Source organism: Neofelis nebulosa, chromosome 3 (assembly GCF_028018385.1).
Source record: "Neofelis nebulosa isolate mNeoNeb1 chromosome 3, mNeoNeb1.pri, whole genome shotgun sequence".
Lineage (NCBI taxonomy): Eukaryota > Metazoa > Chordata > Mammalia > Carnivora > Felidae > Neofelis > Neofelis nebulosa.
Window position 1 is genome coordinate 140,933,778 of NC_080784.1, and position 19,499 is coordinate 140,953,276.

General features: G+C 35.8%; 1 protein-coding gene across 4 annotated transcripts in view; it reads right to left on the reverse strand.

Moving 5' to 3' along the window:
- CFAP299 (cilia and flagella associated protein 299) overlaps window positions 1-19,499 on the reverse strand; it is a 585,593-nt gene that overhangs the window by 75,726 nt on the left and 490,368 nt on the right. For all 4 annotated transcript variants that reach the window (XR_009259483.1, XM_058722135.1, XM_058722134.1 and 1 more), the window contains exon 4: window positions 4,883-5,025. Coding sequence is in view for 3 of the 4 variants with exons in the window: in XM_058722135.1 (XP_058578118.1) it covers window positions 4,883-5,025 (143 nt within the window). In the remaining variant the exon portion in view is untranslated. The remainder of the gene's footprint in view (window positions 1-4,882; window positions 5,026-19,499) is intronic.

Sequence of the window (19,499 nt, forward strand, 5' to 3'; positions counted from 1 at the left end):
TGATAGATGGCTTAAGTTAAGTTCATGTGGTAAAAATTATTCAGTGGGATCATTAGAATAGAGATAACTTTTTTAAAAGGTCAGAAATTATCTAGCACTGATGAGGAAAAAAATGATAAAACTCACTAATATGTTAAAAGAAATTTTAAAAGGCATAAATAAATTAAGTAGATAAATGGAAGATTTAATATCATAAAGATGCCAATTAACTGTACATTGGTGACAACTCAAAAGCAATTCCAATCAAAATTACAGCTTTTTTGTGTGTGAACTTCACAAACCAATTCTAGAATTTCTATGTTAGAGTAAGGGACAAGCGTAACCTAGATGCTTCTGAAGAAGAAAAACCTACTTTTCTTCATGCCAAGAATTATTCCTAAAATATACTAAATGAGCAAGATCCTATTATTTCAAGGAAAGACCAATAAAACTAAAGAGTGAGCCCAGAAACAAGCTAACATGTACAGAACCTAACTTATGCCACAAATGGTGTAGCAGATATGAGAGAGATGATAGTGGACATTTCAATAAATGTTCTAGGACAAACTATGAGTCATACAGGAAAACAATAACAAAAAGTAGACCCTTGCCCAATAGCCATATATAATATTAAATCTGTCTGGGTTAAAGATGTAAAAAAAATAAAAGCAAAACCATACTGTATAGGACAATATCATTATGTCTTCCATAAGGATAAGGATGGTTAAACAAAACACAAGAAAGTGCAAACTTCAGATGAAAAGAAATATATTAACCAAATATATTAATCTGACTATCAAAACCTCTGACTTCTGACCATCAAAAGTTAATGTAAAGGAAGTGAAAAGAGAGTTGCACATGGGAGGATGGGAGTTTTCAATACATACAAGAGACAAAGGATTAATCAATGTCCAAAAGATAAAAAGAATTCACAATCTGTAAGAAAAAGAGGAATAAATAACTAATAGAAAAGATGAGGAAAAGTCTTAATAGATAATTCACAGAAAGGAAATTTGAACAACCAATAAAAGATACCCAGCCTGATCAGTAATTACAGAAATGAAAGTTAAAAACCACAATGAGAGATCTTTTATAATTCACTACAGGGGGAGGAAAAATGTGTGTTAACTATACAGCACTTCTGGTGGGTACAGATTAGTATAACCACTTTGAAAACAATTTAGCATTCTCTGTGTACTCTTTTGTGTTTTTGATTTTGCATTTTTTTCATAAGTGTAGGAAAATGATCAAATATTTATTTTGTTTTTCTGCATGAACTGAATTCTATTTTAGGATAACCAAATAAGTGATGAGGAAAAATTATTCTCTGTGGAAGAATTCTAGCTAAAAATGAGGAACAAATGACAGTAGTAGAGAATTACCATTACACAATCCTTAGTAAAAATATTTAGATACATTTCATTATTATATGCTAAAACCATTTGGGTGGAATGATGGGGAACTTTATTGTGCAGTGATCAGACTGATACCACCTGAACCCATTCATCAAGCTCACAGAGCTTCACATATTAAAAATTTTTACCTAAAAAAAAAAAAAAAATTGAGCCTGGATTTCATCAAGCTGGCTGACAGGAAATAGAGGGATAGAGGTGGGATGTAAAACAACAGTGTAGAGTGATCAGTCACATTTAGAATACGAGACATTTCTTGGGATAAATGATGTGGTTTCTCCAACAAATCAACAGCATAAAAAATAAAAGGAAGGAGAGGATTGTTACATAGGAAAAGAATTGCAGAAGATAGAATAAGAAAACACAAAATTATTTGGATTTCGATGTGGTTAAACCAACTGTGAAAAAATAACTTTAAGACAATCAATGAAATATGAGTAAGAACTAACTATGTATTAGATGATATTAAAGCATTATTAGTTAGTATGACAACATCTTGATGTTTTCTGTTAAAATGTTATCAGATAAAGATTCATACTGAAGTATTAGTATGAACAATTCATATAGGTGAAATGACACATTTTACATTTGCTTTAATATAAACAAAGATGTTTAGGTTATAGAATCTAATATTTTTGGTAAATTATTAGTTATGGAGTGGTGGTGGAGAGGAAGAGGTCTAGGATAACATCTGGATATGCCTTGGGTTGCAAGGGCAATGCCATTATCCAAGGCAGGGGATACAGAAGCAACAGCACACTTCAGAGATTAAAACAAGTTTAATTTTGAAAATAAATTTTAGGTGCTAATGAGATACACAGAAGGTTCTCTGAAGTAAGCAGTAGGATACATGAATATGAAATAAGAAGAGAGATCTGTGTTAAGGTTGTAGCTGTGAACACAACTCAACTCTAGAAAAGTGGTCAAATCACCCAGGAGAATGTACATTATAAGAAAAGAAGCCTAAGGATGATCTCTGGTGAATGCCAACATGTATGAAATAAACAAGGGGACAGTTCAATGAGGGATTCTGAAAATAAAAAGGGTATTTGAATAGTGTTGAGAAGAAAGGGTTACTCAGCATAATGATTAATCAACACTAACCAAATAAGGTAGAGAAGTTAAGTAAGAGAAGAACTGAAAATAATCCACAGGGTGTTGAAGTTGGCAGTCATTGGTGCTGTTTGCAGGAGTCATTCCATTTGAATAATGGTGGCAGAGAACTAATTACCTTGGGTTAGCACCTACCTGAGGAGTGAGAAATGGAGACACTTGTTATTTTGAGGAGCTCAGATAAAAACTGAAAGAGAGGGAGTGAAATAGTTGGAGTGCAAGGAATATTTCCTTATTTGTTTATTTTTTATATTTTTAGTTTATTTTTTATTTATTTTGAGAGAGAGAGAAAGTCAGGGAGGGGCAGAGGGAGAGGGATAGAGAATCCCAAGCAGGCCTTGTGCTGTCAGCACAGAGCCCTGATGTGGAGCTTGATCTCATAACAGTGAGATCATGACCTCAGCCAAAATCAAGAATCAGATGCTCACCCGACTGAGCCACTCAGGTGCCCCAAGATGATTTCATTTTTTAATATAGAAATGGCTTCAGCATGTTTAGAGGCAAGATAAAGGGGCTAGTTGAGAGAGTCAGTTTGAGAATTTTTAAAAACAGGGAGAACAGATGAAGTGTAGCTTCAGTGGAAAGATGGATGGAAAGCATCAAAACATGTTGAATAAATTAGCTCTAAACAGAACAAGTTGGTATTTTTTCTCTGGATTTGTAAAAATGTTGTGAGACTAGATATATGTATAAAGGAATATTTCACTTGGTAAGAATAAACTATCAATTCTTCTTCAAGAAATAAATCTATTTCTAAAAGTAGAGGGTGCGGCCACCTAAGGTCAGACGTATTTTGCTTCAGAACTGTCGCCAGAAAAAAAGCCTGAGTCATTCCTAGGGCATATATCCCTTATGGTTCTTGGGGAAGCACAGGTCTCACTGTGTTGGAAGAATGTGCACAGGTTTGCAGCAAATTGGCCCTCTGAGAACTGGGCGAATGGACAAGACAGCATGGTTGTAGGCCAAGAGTCAGGAGAAGTCATATTCTGAATGCAGACGGCAGGCCCAGGGGCCACAGGCTGCTGGAATGGAATTGTGAGTGAAAACAATCAGAAGGGTACTCTGAGGGGAACACTGACTAGTGAGGAAGTCTATTTTGGTTGACAAAAAGAATCAGGTGGTAGTCTCTATGTTTAGACTGAACGTAACATGTGAAAAGTGAGGCAAATCATATTGAGAGGAGTCAGTGTCAGCAGTTGGCAACAAAGGTCTTGAGGGTGGGGTGGAGGTTTAGAATATTTCTGGATATTTTTTAGAATATTTCTGGATATCCACACCTCAGTGAAATTTCCTAAAATTTCCCCTAGGAGAATCCAGGAATTCGGCTACAGGTGCATTAAAAAAAAAAAAAAAAGTCCGTATCAATCTACTTTTGATGTTAGCAGGATAGATACATCCAGAGCACAAAAAAGATTGGAAGAGAGGAGTTAAGTGACTTGTAGGTGAGATAAGAAAAGGTGGGTCCATTAAGGTGATGATGAGTTAAGAAGTCTTTAGAAAATAGCCATAGGATGCATAAAAATGGCAGGAATGTCAGAGGAGCAGAGTGTTATTTATTGTAAGTGTCAAATAATCTGGATACAGTGGAGAGTTCAAGTAGAATACTGCTACCACTTTTGAATTCTATGGAAAGTAAGAGAATTAAAAAGTTAGCTTGAGAGCTATTCAGAAGAAGGTAGAAGGGCTGATCTGTGAATAAACTGACAGTATAGAGCAGATCATCTGTGATAGGTTGAGGTCTCCAGAGGAAAGGGCAGGGGTCAACAGTAAAAAGAATGTGGGTGGGGAGGAATCCCAGAATAGGCCAGTGATGAGAATAAATGAGGGTGAGCTAGTCAAAGGCTTGTACTTTGGTTGGTGGCCAAAGAAAAGAGGGAGGAGAATGTGTTAGATGGACTGTTCCCGAGGCTCCTAAGCAGACCAAGTCCCCAGTGGGCAAGAGCTTATGAGATTAGCCATTTTTAGGCTCTACTTATCATTTAAAAGGAATGTCACTGAAAATTTACTTACCTCATCTCTGAAAAGTTCTCTTCCTCAGACTGTTAATGGAAAAAGTACATCTATGATCATTCCCCACTTAATTTTTTTTATTTTGTATCCAAACCAATCTTATCATATTCCAAATGCATATGTATATGCATATCTACACAGATATATATATATATATATATATATATATATATATATATATATATACTTTAGAGACAGAGATAGAGAGAGATAGAGAGAGAGAGAGCGATACATACACACATATCTATATAGATATATATAGATATCTCTACTCCAGGCACGATGTAGAACATAAAATAAAGATCTTTTACCAGGCCACTGAGGAGCTTGTTCTCTTATTGAAAGTGTGAAGAGTGCATATAATTTACCTCATATCTGTGGGTTTTGGAAGAAGTCTTCTTTTTCCACTAAAATAGACTTCAAAATCTTCAATCTTTAGTCTGTGGGCATAGTCAATGTATCCTGACACTTCCTGCCCATGTGAGTTTTTGTCACGAATAAAGATCACGGTCTGGTAGAACACACAAAAGATGGAGAATAGAAAGAGTAAATGAACAAAAGTTATTTGAATACATTGCATATGATAATGAAAGCTAGAGACTTGGGGCGTTACATGTATCAGACCCTATTCTTAAATGCTTTACATTTCAGCCTTGCCATGATCCTAGGAAGTAGGTATGAGTATTTACTCCTGACAAATGAAGAAATTCATTACAAGTTAACTTCACATTCATATAATGTGCATTTACAATAATTTTATATGACAATATCAGTAAATAATTTATAGAGGTCTTCTAAAGGGCAGACATTAAGTGTTTGTAGTATATTATTTACTTGTCCCCCAGTCCTATGGTCTTGATGTCATAATTTTTTTAAGTTTATTTATTTATTTTGAGAGAAAGAATGGAAAAGAGAGCGAGAAAGCATGAACAGGAGTGGGGGAGGGGCAGGGGGAGAGACAGAGAGAACCCCAAGCAGGTTCTGCACTGCCAGCGTAGAGCCTGATGTGGGGCTCGAACACAAAACCACCAGATGGTGACCTGAGCTGGTGAAAACAAAACCACCAGATGGTGACCTGAGCTGGATGCTTAACCAACTGAACCACCCACAAGCCTCTTGTCATACTATTTTTTAGATGGGAAAACTGAGGAACAGAGAGGTTGAGTACTTCACTCATGTTCTCACAGCTAGAAATGGAAAATTGAGATTAAAACTCTGGCTCATGTGATTGTCTTTCTAATCACTACATCATTTTTCCATCTGAATGCTTATATAGTTTCCGTTATAGAGATATAAATATCTGGTTCCTTCTCATGACCATTAAAGTCAAAAAATCTCTTTATAAATTAAAGTCACCTTACAAATTAATTCCATAAGTCAAAATAAACAGCAAGTACATATTTCTCATTCATCTTAATTCTTGCACAATATTGTTATTCACCTACTACATGTTAGGTTCCACTGTAAGTGCCAAGGACACAAGACAGTAAGTATCCTGGCCTCTCAGAACTTATGTTCTGGTGAGGGGAGACAGATGAGATATGGAAAGGAAAAAGTACTTCTGGAGAGTGATAAATGCCATATAAATAAAGCAAATAAAGAAGCAAATAAAGCAAATAAATAAACAAAGCAAATAAAGAAGATGGTTGACTGGAGAATGAGTTGCCTGTGGTGAAGCCTACTTCAAGTAATCAGAAAAGACCTTGGGGAGGCTAATTTAAACCATGACTTGAAGTCTGAAGGATGAGAAAAAGTTAGCCATGTAAAGATCTAGAACAGAAGCCTCTCAGGCAAAGGGAATACCTGATGCCAAGGTCCTTAAGTGGGAACAAGCTCACGCAAATAAAAGAACTGTAATCTTTTCTCTACCGAGCCAACGGACATTGATCTCAAGTTCTAAGAGAAAAACAAAACAAACAAGTGAGGAAACAAAAAAATACAACTGTAACTGGAAGAGTTCTTGATGTATTTATTTCCAAATTGAATTCAAACTGCAGAATTTTATGGCAAAGTTCTACATTTGGAAGAAACTATAAAGAATCTTCCTTTTCCTCTCCAGCAATCATTAGATGGTTCCTTGTTGTATCTTTGTGTAGTCAATTATAGGAAGTACTGACATGGGTTACCTTAGACAGCAGAGCTTTCAGAAAACTAAAAGAATTTTTTCCCAGCCGAACCTGAGGAAACACGTTGCTAACAGCTTCCCAGTTGAAAAGCAGAAGAATAAGTCATGGTTTACTGCTAGTTGCTAGTTTGCTAAATCTCACCTGCCTGCTGTGGTTGTTTGGCATTGAGTGCTAAGGATACTGTGTTGAGAAGGATTCTGAGGTACATTCTTGGCTTAAGGACAGGAAGTATGGTGACGGATCAGTACCATTTCCCATAGATATGGCAGAAAGAGCTAGCATTGTCATTCCTGTGCTCAGACTTACATAGATTCAATCCCTAGTCCTTTTCATTTTCACCATATAACTCCAGTTAAATTTAGATTTCTCCATGATTTTAGCCACACAGTTTTTAGCTTTTGCAGCACAAATTCTTAAATGGATAGTATCTCAATGAGACTTCCTGGGACTATTACACTATTAAACCCATACCTAACATTGCTATCCCTGCTTAAACAACACTATGTGCTGTAACTATCGATGTTTCCTATGCAGTCCTAAAGGTGCTTGGAATCTTTATTCCATCAAGGCTGCTCCTGATGTTAGGCAAGTCATACAGGCACACACACACACATACACACACACACACACACACACACACACACACACACAGAGAGAGAGAGAGAGAGAGAGAGAGAGAGAGAGAGAGAGAGAGAGAGAAATAAAAAGTCCCAAATAAGTCCTCTACTTTAAAATGGAACTCTATTAACAGGGGAAAAAAAAGACTCCTCTGTCTGCCTCTGTCTTTGTCCCTGTCTCTCTTTTTAAATGAGACGGGCCAGCCTTATTTTTTCAACAGAATGGCATACCAAATATTGTAACAGACCTTCCTGCTGAAAAATACAAATTCTGGATAATATCTAAAAAGCAACTTGTAACATGCGTTGATGCACGGGCAAGAAAACGAGGAATACTAGAGTCAAACACTTAGTGAAACCAGACCCCCAGAAAGGAAAGCAGAGCCCTAAAGCCATCTTTGGCCTGCAGGCATGTGCCCAACCCCAGGGAATCTCAGCAAGAATTTCATGATTTGGGTGGTTGGAGGTGACCAGAAACAAAATCCAGGCTTTCAGGTAGAGAGACTAATACGACTTATTGCCTCAACATAGGGCAGAGAAATAAAAGGATGAAAACAATCTTCCATGTGTCCAGAGAAAAGAAGAATCATTCCAGAAGTATACATCCAGAGAAAGTATCTTTCTAATGAGCAAAATATAGACATTTTCAGACCAAAGAACGAGACTTTTCTTTGATTGACAAAAGACTCTTGCTCAGAGAAATCCTAGAGGATGTCCAGTTGACCCTTGAACAACGTGGGTTTGAATGACACAACTCCACTTGTATGTGGATTTTTTTCAATAACTGCAGTACAGTACTGTAAATGTATTTTTCCTTCCTTATGATTTTCTTAATATTTTTTTTTCTTTAGCTTACTTTATTGTAATAATACAGTATATAATACATACAACATACACAATATGTGTTAGTTAACTGTTTGTGTCATCAGTAAGGTTTCCAAAAAACAGTAGGCTATTAGTTAAGTTTTTGAGGAGTTAAAGTTGTATGCAGATATTTGACTGCGTGGTGGGGTTGGCACATTTAACTCCTATGTTGTTCAAGAGTCAACTGTACTTCATGCAAAAGAAAATGACTCTAACTGAAAGGTCAGAGATAAAGAATAGAATGATAATCAAAGAAAATATATGGAAAAAATATAATAATAAACAAATACTGACTGTGTAAAAGAATAATAATAATGTCTTCTGTAATATAAAAAACAATAATATGTCTAAAATTTTAAAACAAACATATATGTTAAAATGTTGGAATGTCCTTGGATTTTTAAGAATAAAGGCAGTTATATTGATTAATTCTAGAATTTGATAAATATACATGTATAAATCTAGGACCACCATCAACAAATAGAAAATACTGTATATGATCTTTAAATTATTAGAGGAAGAAAAAAATGAGGAAAAAGTGATCAATCAATGAAACAGAGGGCAAGAAGGTAGATGAAAAATATGTGAGAGGCAGGAAAAATCCACATACAAGTGGAGCTGTGTAATTCAAACCCACGTTGTTCAAGGGTCAACTGGACCTCCTCTAGGATTTCTCTGAGCAAGAGTCTTTTGTCAACCAAAGAAAAGTCTCATTCTTTGGTGTGAAAATGTCTATATTTTGCTCAAAATGTAATGATAGTGGTATGGGCTGAATTGTGTCCCCTCAAAATCCGTATGTTGAAACCCTATCCCTCAGTACCTCAGAGAATGTATTTGGTCATAGGGCATTTAAAGAAGTTATTAAATTTAAATGAGCCCATGAGGGTAGTCCCTAATCCAGTCTAACTTTATAAGAAGAGGATATTTGGACCTATAGACATCAGGGGTTTGTACGTAGGGGAAAGACCATGTGAAGACTTAGTAGGAAAGGGGTACTGGCAAGCCAAGGAGGAAGGCTTCAGAAGAAACCAGCCCTGCTGACATCTTGATCTATCTTTGACTCCTAGCTTCAAGGACTGTGAGAAAATAAATTTCTGTTGTTTAAGCCACCCAGTATGTGGTATTTTGTTATGGCAGCACTAGCTAACTGATACATATGGTAGTAAATTAAAAGAGTTAAGTAATGACAATCAATGTAAATGGCTAAATGTTTAAGTTAAAAAACAAAGGTTCTTAGAATGGATAAAAAATATGATATAAAATGTACAGTTGAAAGTTAACTGTTTAAAGAATATGCATACGAAGATGTCCAAAAGAGGGTTGGTATTAGCATATTAGTATGAGACAAATGAGTTTGAAGACAAAAACTGTTCCTAGAGATGGAGAGTCACTAGACAATGATAAAAGATTCAATACAGAAAGATAGAACAATTATAACCTTGAACAAACCTTTGAAAACATAGTTTCAAAATACGGAAACCAAAATGGATAGAATTACAAAGATAAATACACAAGTCATCAGCATCATGGTTAATTTATGTCTCACCTTAGGTTTCAGATCAATCCATAAATTCCATAATCATTCTAAAATTAATATAGATTGTAAAGAATTAAAAACACAAGCTTGAGTGCTCGGTTTTTACCTTAGCCAAATACCTAAACATCTCAATGTTTTGCAGATAAAATGACTGATGGTCTAAAATTATATATATATTTAGCCACGATTTCACTATTTTATATTATTATATAAAACTTTCCCATGTGAGTTAAAGACCATTGTCCATGGGAATCTGAAGTAAATTATTTCAAATCCCACTTCTCCAGCCTCGTGAGAGTTAAGTGGATGCTCTGTGATTTTTGTGACTCCTGGGATTTTTTGGAGCTAGAGAACTTAAGTCAGGCCAAACTGAGCATAAGTGAGGGTTCCTCCAGGTTCACTGTATGCCTTTGAGTGGGTTGTTCAAACTCTTAACACCTCTCTATATTCATAAGGCTTATGCCCCTAAGTTGGTTCCCGCAAAATCTACGGAGCTTCTACCAAACAGAACTAAATACCTCCAAAATAAATAGACAGAGAAACAAACAAACAAAACCAAAATAAACAAAAGACAAAAATCCTGTTTGGACCTAAGCATTTAGTTAGCTAAGCCTTCTTTAGCCTCTCCCTTCTTCCTGTTTCTCCTTCAGCTCTATAGAGCAACAAAATAATCTCTTTCGTTTTGCATCGAATTGCTCAGCTCATAAATCAGGTGCTGTCAGAGGCTTACCTTCTGCCCTATGCACTCAATTTGTTAGCAACATGCAAATATTGCTTCTTTTTCAATGGGGGATTTCTAGTGATCATTGTATCTATAATTTCTTTTCTTTTCCATAGAAACAAATCAGTTCACTGATGACTTTCCAAGTATGGCTACATAGGTGTAAAAGTATATTTTGAAAGACTTTTTAGTAAGATAAAAAAAACTGCTAAAATAAAAATCCTAATGAAGATGCTTCATGAAATCATTTTTAAAAGTTGATTAAAGCTATTGATGTGTAGTAATTGGTGACAGATTGTCAGGAAATTACAACTTAACATTTAACTACAGAATTACATCATTATAAAAGCACAGTGCAGATAACAGGAAAAAAATAATAAAACAGAAGAGGTAAGAGAGAGGTGTAGTATTGGACAGCTGGTTGAAATGTTATTGTCTCATTTATTTTTTATGATATGAATTGTCCAAGAATTAGAATTCAGTTAACTAACACTCTTGACTAATACATTTAATGTATTCATCTACGAAATGTATATTTTCCCCTAAAGTGGACACTAATTACTCCTACTATTAGTACTCCTAGGTATCATTTCTTAAGAAGACACTATGCTCTGAGCAAATAGTAAAAGCTTTCTATTCATTATTTTTAATTCTCTCAAACATGTATAATGGCTAGATAGCATTGTTTTCCTCATTTTGTAAATGTAGGAGTTAAAACATTGAGAAGATTCCCTTCAAAGACCTGCAACCTGAGAATGAGGTACCCACATCATACCCAGGATGCCTTCTCATGAAGTCCATGTTTTTAACCACTCCATGGTGGACACACAGACTTGGATCCAAACATGGCCTTGCCATCTACTTACTTTGTGACACTGATAAAGTCGTTATCCTTTTTTAAGATTCAGTGTCACCTATTACAAAATGAACATAACAGCTGCTTCTCAGAGTCGCTGTGTGAACTAAAACCATTTTTGCTAAGCGATTAACAATGCTTGGCACATGGTAAACATTCTGAGTATTGTCTATTGCTTTTTAAAATTTTTATTATTACCATTACTATTGTATTTATACTATGCTAAGAGTTTTATCAGTTCCTTAGGGATAAGGAAATGGAATATTTTTATCAGAATTCCATTGCCTGGGTGTGTAAAATTATGTTGCAGGACATGGTTCAATTCATTTGTTATGTTCAGTCATTCTCAGTTAAAACTTTGGATGTATTTGGAAGTTAAAATTTAAACAATTTTTCTTTCCTGATACTATTATATGCAAACAGGATGGACCCAATTGACAATAAAATCATAATGCTGGCATCCAGAATGGGCAGAATAGGAAGAGAACTCTTTTTGAAGAATTAGCTTAAATCAGCTTGACTGTGATGCCTTTTAATAGTTGCAAGCTTTCTTATTTGGAGCCTTGTATTGTTTCACTAGGAATTACCAAACGTTATAAATAATTGGGGCACTTGGGTAGCTCAGTCGGGTAAGCATCGGACTCCTGATTTTGGCTCAGGCCATGATCTCACGGTTTGTGAGTTCAGGCCCCGCATCAGACTCTGTGCTGACAGTGTCTGCTTGGGATTCTCTCTCTCCCTCTCTCTCTCTGTTTCTCCCCAACTTGTGTTCTCTCTGTGTCTTTCAAAATAAATACATAAGCTTTAAAAAAAATCTTATAAATGTTTTAAGTTTCTCTAATAACACTTTCCTTTAAAAAAATAACAGCTTTATTGAGGTATAGTTTACATAACATAAAATTCACCCTAAAGTTTTAAATGCACAGATCAATGATTTTCAGTAAATTTGAAGGGCCATGCAACACAGTCCAGTTTCTAGAATATTTGCATCACCGCAAAGAGATCCCTTGTGCCCATTTGCAGTCATCTCTGTTCCCACCCCCATTCCCCGGCAACCACTAATCTACTTTCTGCCTCTATAGATTTGCCTTTTCTGTATTTTTCATATAAATGGAATCATACAATATATGGTCTTTTTCATTCTAATATTTTTTTTTTTTATCACAGTTAATTTCCCAAAAGACACATGAAAACTATAAGGGCTCTTTTAAATGATGATGTTATGTTTATAAAAAGGCAAACTTCCAAAATGTTCACTGTCCTTAGATAAAACCGTTCAGTCCTCTTTAGAACAAGTCAAAGTATAACCAACATAAATACTTCAGTCAATCAAATGATATTCATTTGAAGCCATGAACACTGGTTTACATTTATTTGCAACCTAAGCAGAAAACACTAGTTTTTGTAACAATGACATAAACTACAAGAACAAGGCTTTGATAAATATTAAGATACAAGTATTCCTGATTTTGAAAAGGGTTCTGACACCAAAGAGAATAGGAAATCTGAGATTTTATGAAGAAGGTCTGTGACCTCAAGTGTGAGTCAGTGTTAGTTGAAAAGACTTATGGAATGCCTAGTCAGGTCCTCATTACTTCTCGTGTGTTCGGAAAAGATGAATTAAAGTACAATTTAGACCATTAATATATCATTTGGATCTTTGGCTGCTTGTCTTTTCCCAGAAGTGGATTAAAATACAAATTCATAAACTTGTTATGAGTTGAGTACATGTGTTGCCTGATTTTTCTTGCCAAACGCTAATGAGGAGACATAAACCTGATACACTGAAACGGGACTTTTTCAACAGTGAAGCCAAAGTCACTTGGAAAAAAAAAAAAAACATTGCAAGCAGTATGTTGCTAAAACTGAAACACCCATTTCAGGGTATGAAAGCTGTCAAGCAAGCTAAGTTCTTGTGCTGCCCCTCTGGGATGGTCAGTATGCTCCCTGAAGGAGAACAAGTGAAGAAAGAATTTGTATCTCCTGTAATTTTAAAACTCTTGGAATGCTTTCATGAATCATTAGTTTTAGGGAATCTTCTCCTTTCAGAAGAGAAATGACTCTGCAAAGGGAGTCTAAGTCCTGACAATCTTTTGTAACATTTCAAAATGTCTGTCCTTACATACATTTCTCTAAAACAAGCTCCTTTCTGAAATTTATACTGCTAATTATTTTAAAATTCTATATCCTGTTGCGTGATTGCAATTGGACACATTTCTTTTTACTTATACACACAATTCTCGTGGGTATGTTTAAGAGAGTTCTTTGTTCTTCCTGTTGGGAGACTTAGGCTCAGAACCAGCACACTCTTGCTTCTATATCCTATTGGCCAGAGCAGGTCAGAGGCCAGCCCAGATTCCAGAGGGACTTCTTGATGGGCGGAGCTACAAAAGTGTCATTGCAAAGGGGCGTGGATAAAGGACAAAGTGGAGGATTGTGGCCCCTTTTTAATCTATAGTTAATATACCGTAAAGAACCTAGGAGTCGGGCATGTGGTAGGTTTACTCATTTTGCAACAGTTGGAGACTCGATTTCTGAGAGGAATCATGGACTCATAACTTTTTTCACTCCCACTTTATATGACAGATCCATATCTGAAAAGGCTTTTTGCATTACCAGTGAGGTTAAGAATAATTAAGGAATATTTGGCCCCACTGCTAGTATCCAAAATGTTCTGGAAATTCTAGTGAATTAAAATAATACTAAAAGTACATATAAGCTCTAAATACATGAAAGGAGAATAGGAAGTTATTATATTTTGTATTAAAGGGTAATGACTTAGAAAATCCAAGGCAGCTAACTAAAACACTTCTAAGACCACTCAGTAAGTTAATCCAATTCAAAATATCTATGCAAAAATAAAAAATAATAGCATGGTTTAACACTAGCAATAACCTACTAGCTACTGTGCTATCAATATCTATTTAAATGATGCTTTTTAAAAAATTATAACATTTGGGGTGCCTGGGTGGCTCATTTGGTTAAGCGTCCTGCCGACTCTTGATTTTGGTTCAGGTCATGATCCCATGGTTCGTGGGGTCGAGCCCCGTGTGGGTTCTGCACTCCAGGCTCCATGCTGACAGTGCAGAGCCTGCTTGGGATTCTCTCTCCCCCTCTCTATGCTCCTCCCCTGCTCAAGCACATGCTCTCTCTCTCTCTCTCTCTCTCTCTCTCTCTCATAAATAAATACATTTTTTAAACAAATTTAAAATATTGTAACATTCCTCCAAATATTTTTCAGTTTTTTTCTAAAAAAATAATAAAAAATTAAACAAAGAGGCTACACTGCTGAAAGGAAAGTTATTATTATACAATAAATGTACTGAAATTCTAAGCAAAACACCAGTGGAGCATTTCCGATTACTTAAAGCTCTACCTTGAAGAGTAAGTGGTTAACACTATCTAAGATAATTTTTAAAAGGAAAAATAAACAGCAGAACTTGTACTACTAGATATAATGCTATAGTAACTAAATCTTGTATCATTGGTAAAGTGATAGATGCATAATGGAAAGTAATAACTTCAGAAATACCCCCATACATACAAATGCACACAGTATATATGTTTTTCTATAGGGTGATATTTTTAAATGTTCTACAATGAATACCTATTCTTCCTTTAACAACATGATCCCAAAATCTTGTCTTCAAACATACCACTCTCTGACCTCCATCTCCTGTCTTTGTAGCTCACACACTCTGGAAGCTTCATTTCCACAGTGCTTTCAGATCTTTGGAGCTGCTAATCCATTAAACCACCATGTTTCATTGTTTATTACCCTCTTCACATGCCCCCCTGTTTATCCAGCTTACATTCCACAGTGCAGCATCATAATTGTTCACTTGCACACCCTTTCAAATTCGTTTCACACATCCTTTCGGTATGCTCACTGAAAAAAAACCCAACATTGTTTCAAACCACCTTCCCTCTCAGTTTGCTTTTGCATAGCAACAATGGAGTTTGGCTGGAGAAAAAGAAAACTATGATGACTAGTCTCACAAATATTAACACTAGCAGCATGACCTCTCTGCAGCATTTGACTATAAACTCTATTGGCCCTATATAGTCCTTGCATATTGACTGACTATGATAATTTTCCTCCTCCTGCAACCTGATTCTTTTTTATATTGTCTTTCCTCAAACTTTGAAAAGTATCCTTTTTCACACTCAATAGTTCTCTCTTTGAAAATAGAAGAAATCAGAGCAGGGCCCCTCATCTTCCTTCAATCAAATCAATCTATGCAAGTTAGATTGAGGATCTACGTGACAATTTGCGTTCTTCCGTTTGTCCTGTTGTGAGAGCTGGAGTATCCAGGCTTCTATCCAAGGCCAGCCTGTTGTTTTCCACATTGAACCACAATGAGTAACCTCTCTTGTTACTCTTTAATCATTGATGTTTTACCTTCTGTAATATCATCACTACTGACATATAAATATACTGTATCATCTATTATTTGAAAAAAAAAAACAGCTAGTTGCAGTCCCAAGGTTTTGCTTTTCTTTACAATTCTTATGATCTCCTTAGCCATTGCAAACAGGCTTTTTTCCTGGAGCACTCTGATAAATAGTTCTGTCTCTCACATCTACTATTCCATCTTGCCAAATCCCATGGTCAATTCTCATTTTTAATTTCACTTGAACTCCCTGCAACATTTGACGTAATTGTTCACCTTCCTCTTTCCTGAAACATTTTTTTTTCATGTAGTTTCAGGGACATCATATATTCCCAAGTTTTTCTTTTGCTTCACCAATTTTTTCTTTATTGGATCCTTCTTTTCTTTCTAATGTCCAAGTTTTATAGCTCTCCAAGGCTCAATCTTCATCTTTTCTCTGTCTGCATTCACTCACCAATTGATCTTATCCAGTGTTCCATAGCTTTAAGTATCAGTCTTAGTCTTTCATGAGCTTTAGACTCATGTGGATAATTTTTATAAAAATCTTTATCTCCAGCCTTGAGGTTTTCCCTGAATTTCAATCAACGTTGTATGTGTTTTTGTCTACCACATCATTCTAACTGGATGCAATCTGGACATCTTGGTTTGCAGAACCATACCATCATTCTGTAAATCTGCTTTTAATTATGCCTCCTACAAAAGCAAGTAGCTTCAAAATCAAAATGTAGATGTCTCTGCATTAACCCTGATTTCTCTTCTATTTCCCACATCTAATAAATCACCAAGTTCTCTTGATCATACCTATAAATATATATTTCAAACTATGCCTTTGTTTTCCATAACCATTGCTAATATCAAATCAGATATCTGAAATAACAAACCTTATTGTTTCTCTGCTGACCTGTCACAACTACCTTCTGGGACATCGTTTTTCACTCCAACTACCTTCAAAAGTATCCCAGAATTTCTGCTGTAGCACAGAAATCTGAATGTATTTCACCTTGTTTTGGTAGTTATTTGGAGTCTGAACTGCTAACCTCTTTAATATTGTAGATTGTCCATGATCTGATGCCAAACTACCAATCCAAGCCCACTCTCACCTCCTCTTTCATGTAACCCCTTTTGTGCAAGATATTTGCTTAATTTCACACTTACTATTTCTTTGTGTTTAATAATGCATTTATATATTTTCAAAGACTCAAATACTACCTCAAAGCTTATCTAGAAATACAATTTTATCTTCATCACTCCTTCTTGATCTTAGTACCTGTTCCTCACAAGAACCCCATTTAACTTTTTCAACTGTTTCTAAATAACATATTAATACTGATACTTCTTACTTTTTTTTCTTTTTTACCTACTTCCTTCTGTGGAAGATGATGATTTATCTCTATTACCTGTCTCCTTTTTCCTCTCAAACCACTTCCAAACCTTTCTTCTATTCAGCCCCCCCTCCCCCCCCAGTAGAGCAATATTATAATTTTCGGTTAAGTGATTATGTATTGTTTACAATTTTAGTACCATTTAAACATTACCACAACTAAGCCACAGAGTTAGAGAGGTCAAGGTGTTTATTCCCCCAGCTATGATTACTTTCCTTTCTTCAAAACTTATTTTCCAGAAGTTTAATGACCTTGGCTTCCCACCCCCGAAGTTTTCTATGAACCTATCACTAATCCATTCCAAAATTTTCAACACAACTACCACTGTCTCCTCAATGCATTCATAATGCAACCATTTTATTTTTTCTCGGAGACTTACTTTTTGGAGTACAATCTTCTTTCACCTATATATAATTCTTTCTAGTCTTCCACCAGAATTAACTACCATTTTTGGGAATTCTCTTCACTATTATCTTAGGAATCTCCTCTGCTTCTCACATGAGCTCCCATAACATTTTTTCGTTTATTTCCTTATTTAGAGAGAGACAGACAGAGAAAGCAAACAGGGGAGAGGCAGAGAGAATTGGGGGCGGGGAGAGAGAATCTCAAGTAGGCTCCGTGCTATCAGTACGGTGGCCAACATGGGGCTGGAACTCACGAACTGTGAGATCCTGACCTGAGCAGAAAGCAAGAGTCCGACTCTTAACCGACTGCGCCACCCAGGTGCTCCAACCATAACAGTTTTTAAAATGTTTCTATTTTGTACCTACTACTTTATATTGTAGTATTTGAGGTCCTTGTAGGCCGGAGACTGTATCTAATTAACTTCATATGCTTTATCTAACTTTGCATGCTTCATATCTCTCCTGGTTCTTAGTTTATGGTAGGTTTCCAACCAGCAGGTTGGAATTCAGTTGATTACATAAAGTCCAGCAAGATCATCTGCCAATGTACTATTGATTTAATTATTCTTCACAGAAAGTGTCCCCATGCAACAGAATAATTGTGGTGCTAAAAGCTAACTTTTTATGAGTGTTTACTGTATGCCAAGGTCTTCTCTCGTTTAATCCTAACAAAAGTTCCGTAATATAGGTAATAATGATTATTATATTGTTCACTATCTATAATATTATTCATTATTTATATTATTTATTTATTATTTATATAATTTATTATTATAATTATTATAGATACTATAAATATTATAATATTTTATTATTGATAATATTATTATATTATTAATTATTATTAATTATACATACTCATCATGAATTCTATTTTATAGATTAGAAAACTAAAGCACCAGGAGGTATTTGGGCCTAGGCTCATATAGTTAGTATGTCATCAGAATTCCAACAGAAAACAATGGCAACACTTGTTTATTAACAAAGGAACTAATGGATGATGCACAGGGTCACCTCAAGGAATACTGCATGTAGCTGGGGCTACTAGTAGTGAAACTGACACCATCCCTGCCACTGGCCTTCTCCTTATTCCTTCAAGTAGGAAAGGTTACCAGAATCCCAAATGGAGAGAGACATACACAGATTGAGAGCATCCTGGAGAAGAGAAGAGACCTTATATCAAGTGACAAAGAGCTGGAGAAAATTCTGCAAAAGGAGGGCCAAGGGAATAAATCCTTCCTGCAGGAGCTCCATGCTGGCTAAATCTAACTGGGGCCAGATCCCTGATACCACATATGTACTCCCATAGAAGCAGCCTCCCTGGGTAGAGAGTAGATTGGAGAAAAATGGAAGAGAATCTGAAGTAGCAAAACAAAGGTACTAGGAATTGTAATGGTAATGCTGGGATTTGTACCCAAGTGTTTGGTTTTTTGCCTATGCTCTTACTACTGTGCTATGCTTGTGGGGTGGCAGGCAGGAAGAGAGGATCTGTCTTCAACTCAGATTTCAGAAACAAAGTGATTCTTATGAACAAAGGAATTCTTATTTCCTTTTCAAAATCAACATCCATCTTGCAAGGAAAACACAACTGTTTAGGAGAATAAGAGACATCTTGGAACCTAACACAAAAATGACTACAACATTGCATTGGCATTCTCATTAGCAAGCAGATAGGCCCTGGGTACATTGCAGAGTGTATTGCTTTGTTTGGATCAAAGGCTCACGCACAAGCAAAGACTAAGCAACCAGCAATAAGAAAAGCTTCTCTCAGTGGGATACTAGCATCCTGTGACATGCAACAAAGGATATGACCAGGCCAGAATAGAGTCTCATCAATTAACAGGTCTAATTATGGGCTAAAACCACTTCCTTGGTAGGGAGCAACTATATATTGGTATCTGAATCCACTACGTAGGCTTTATAATTGATTGAATATGAATTTGTAGTAAATTATTTATCATTGTCATTATGGACTGACATTTGTCTATCTCAAGAAATTCTTTCATTGTCTCCGTACAATTCTCAATTAAAAAAAAAAAACCCTCATTTTTGTCTTTTAATACAGACTTCTGAAGAGTGCAAAT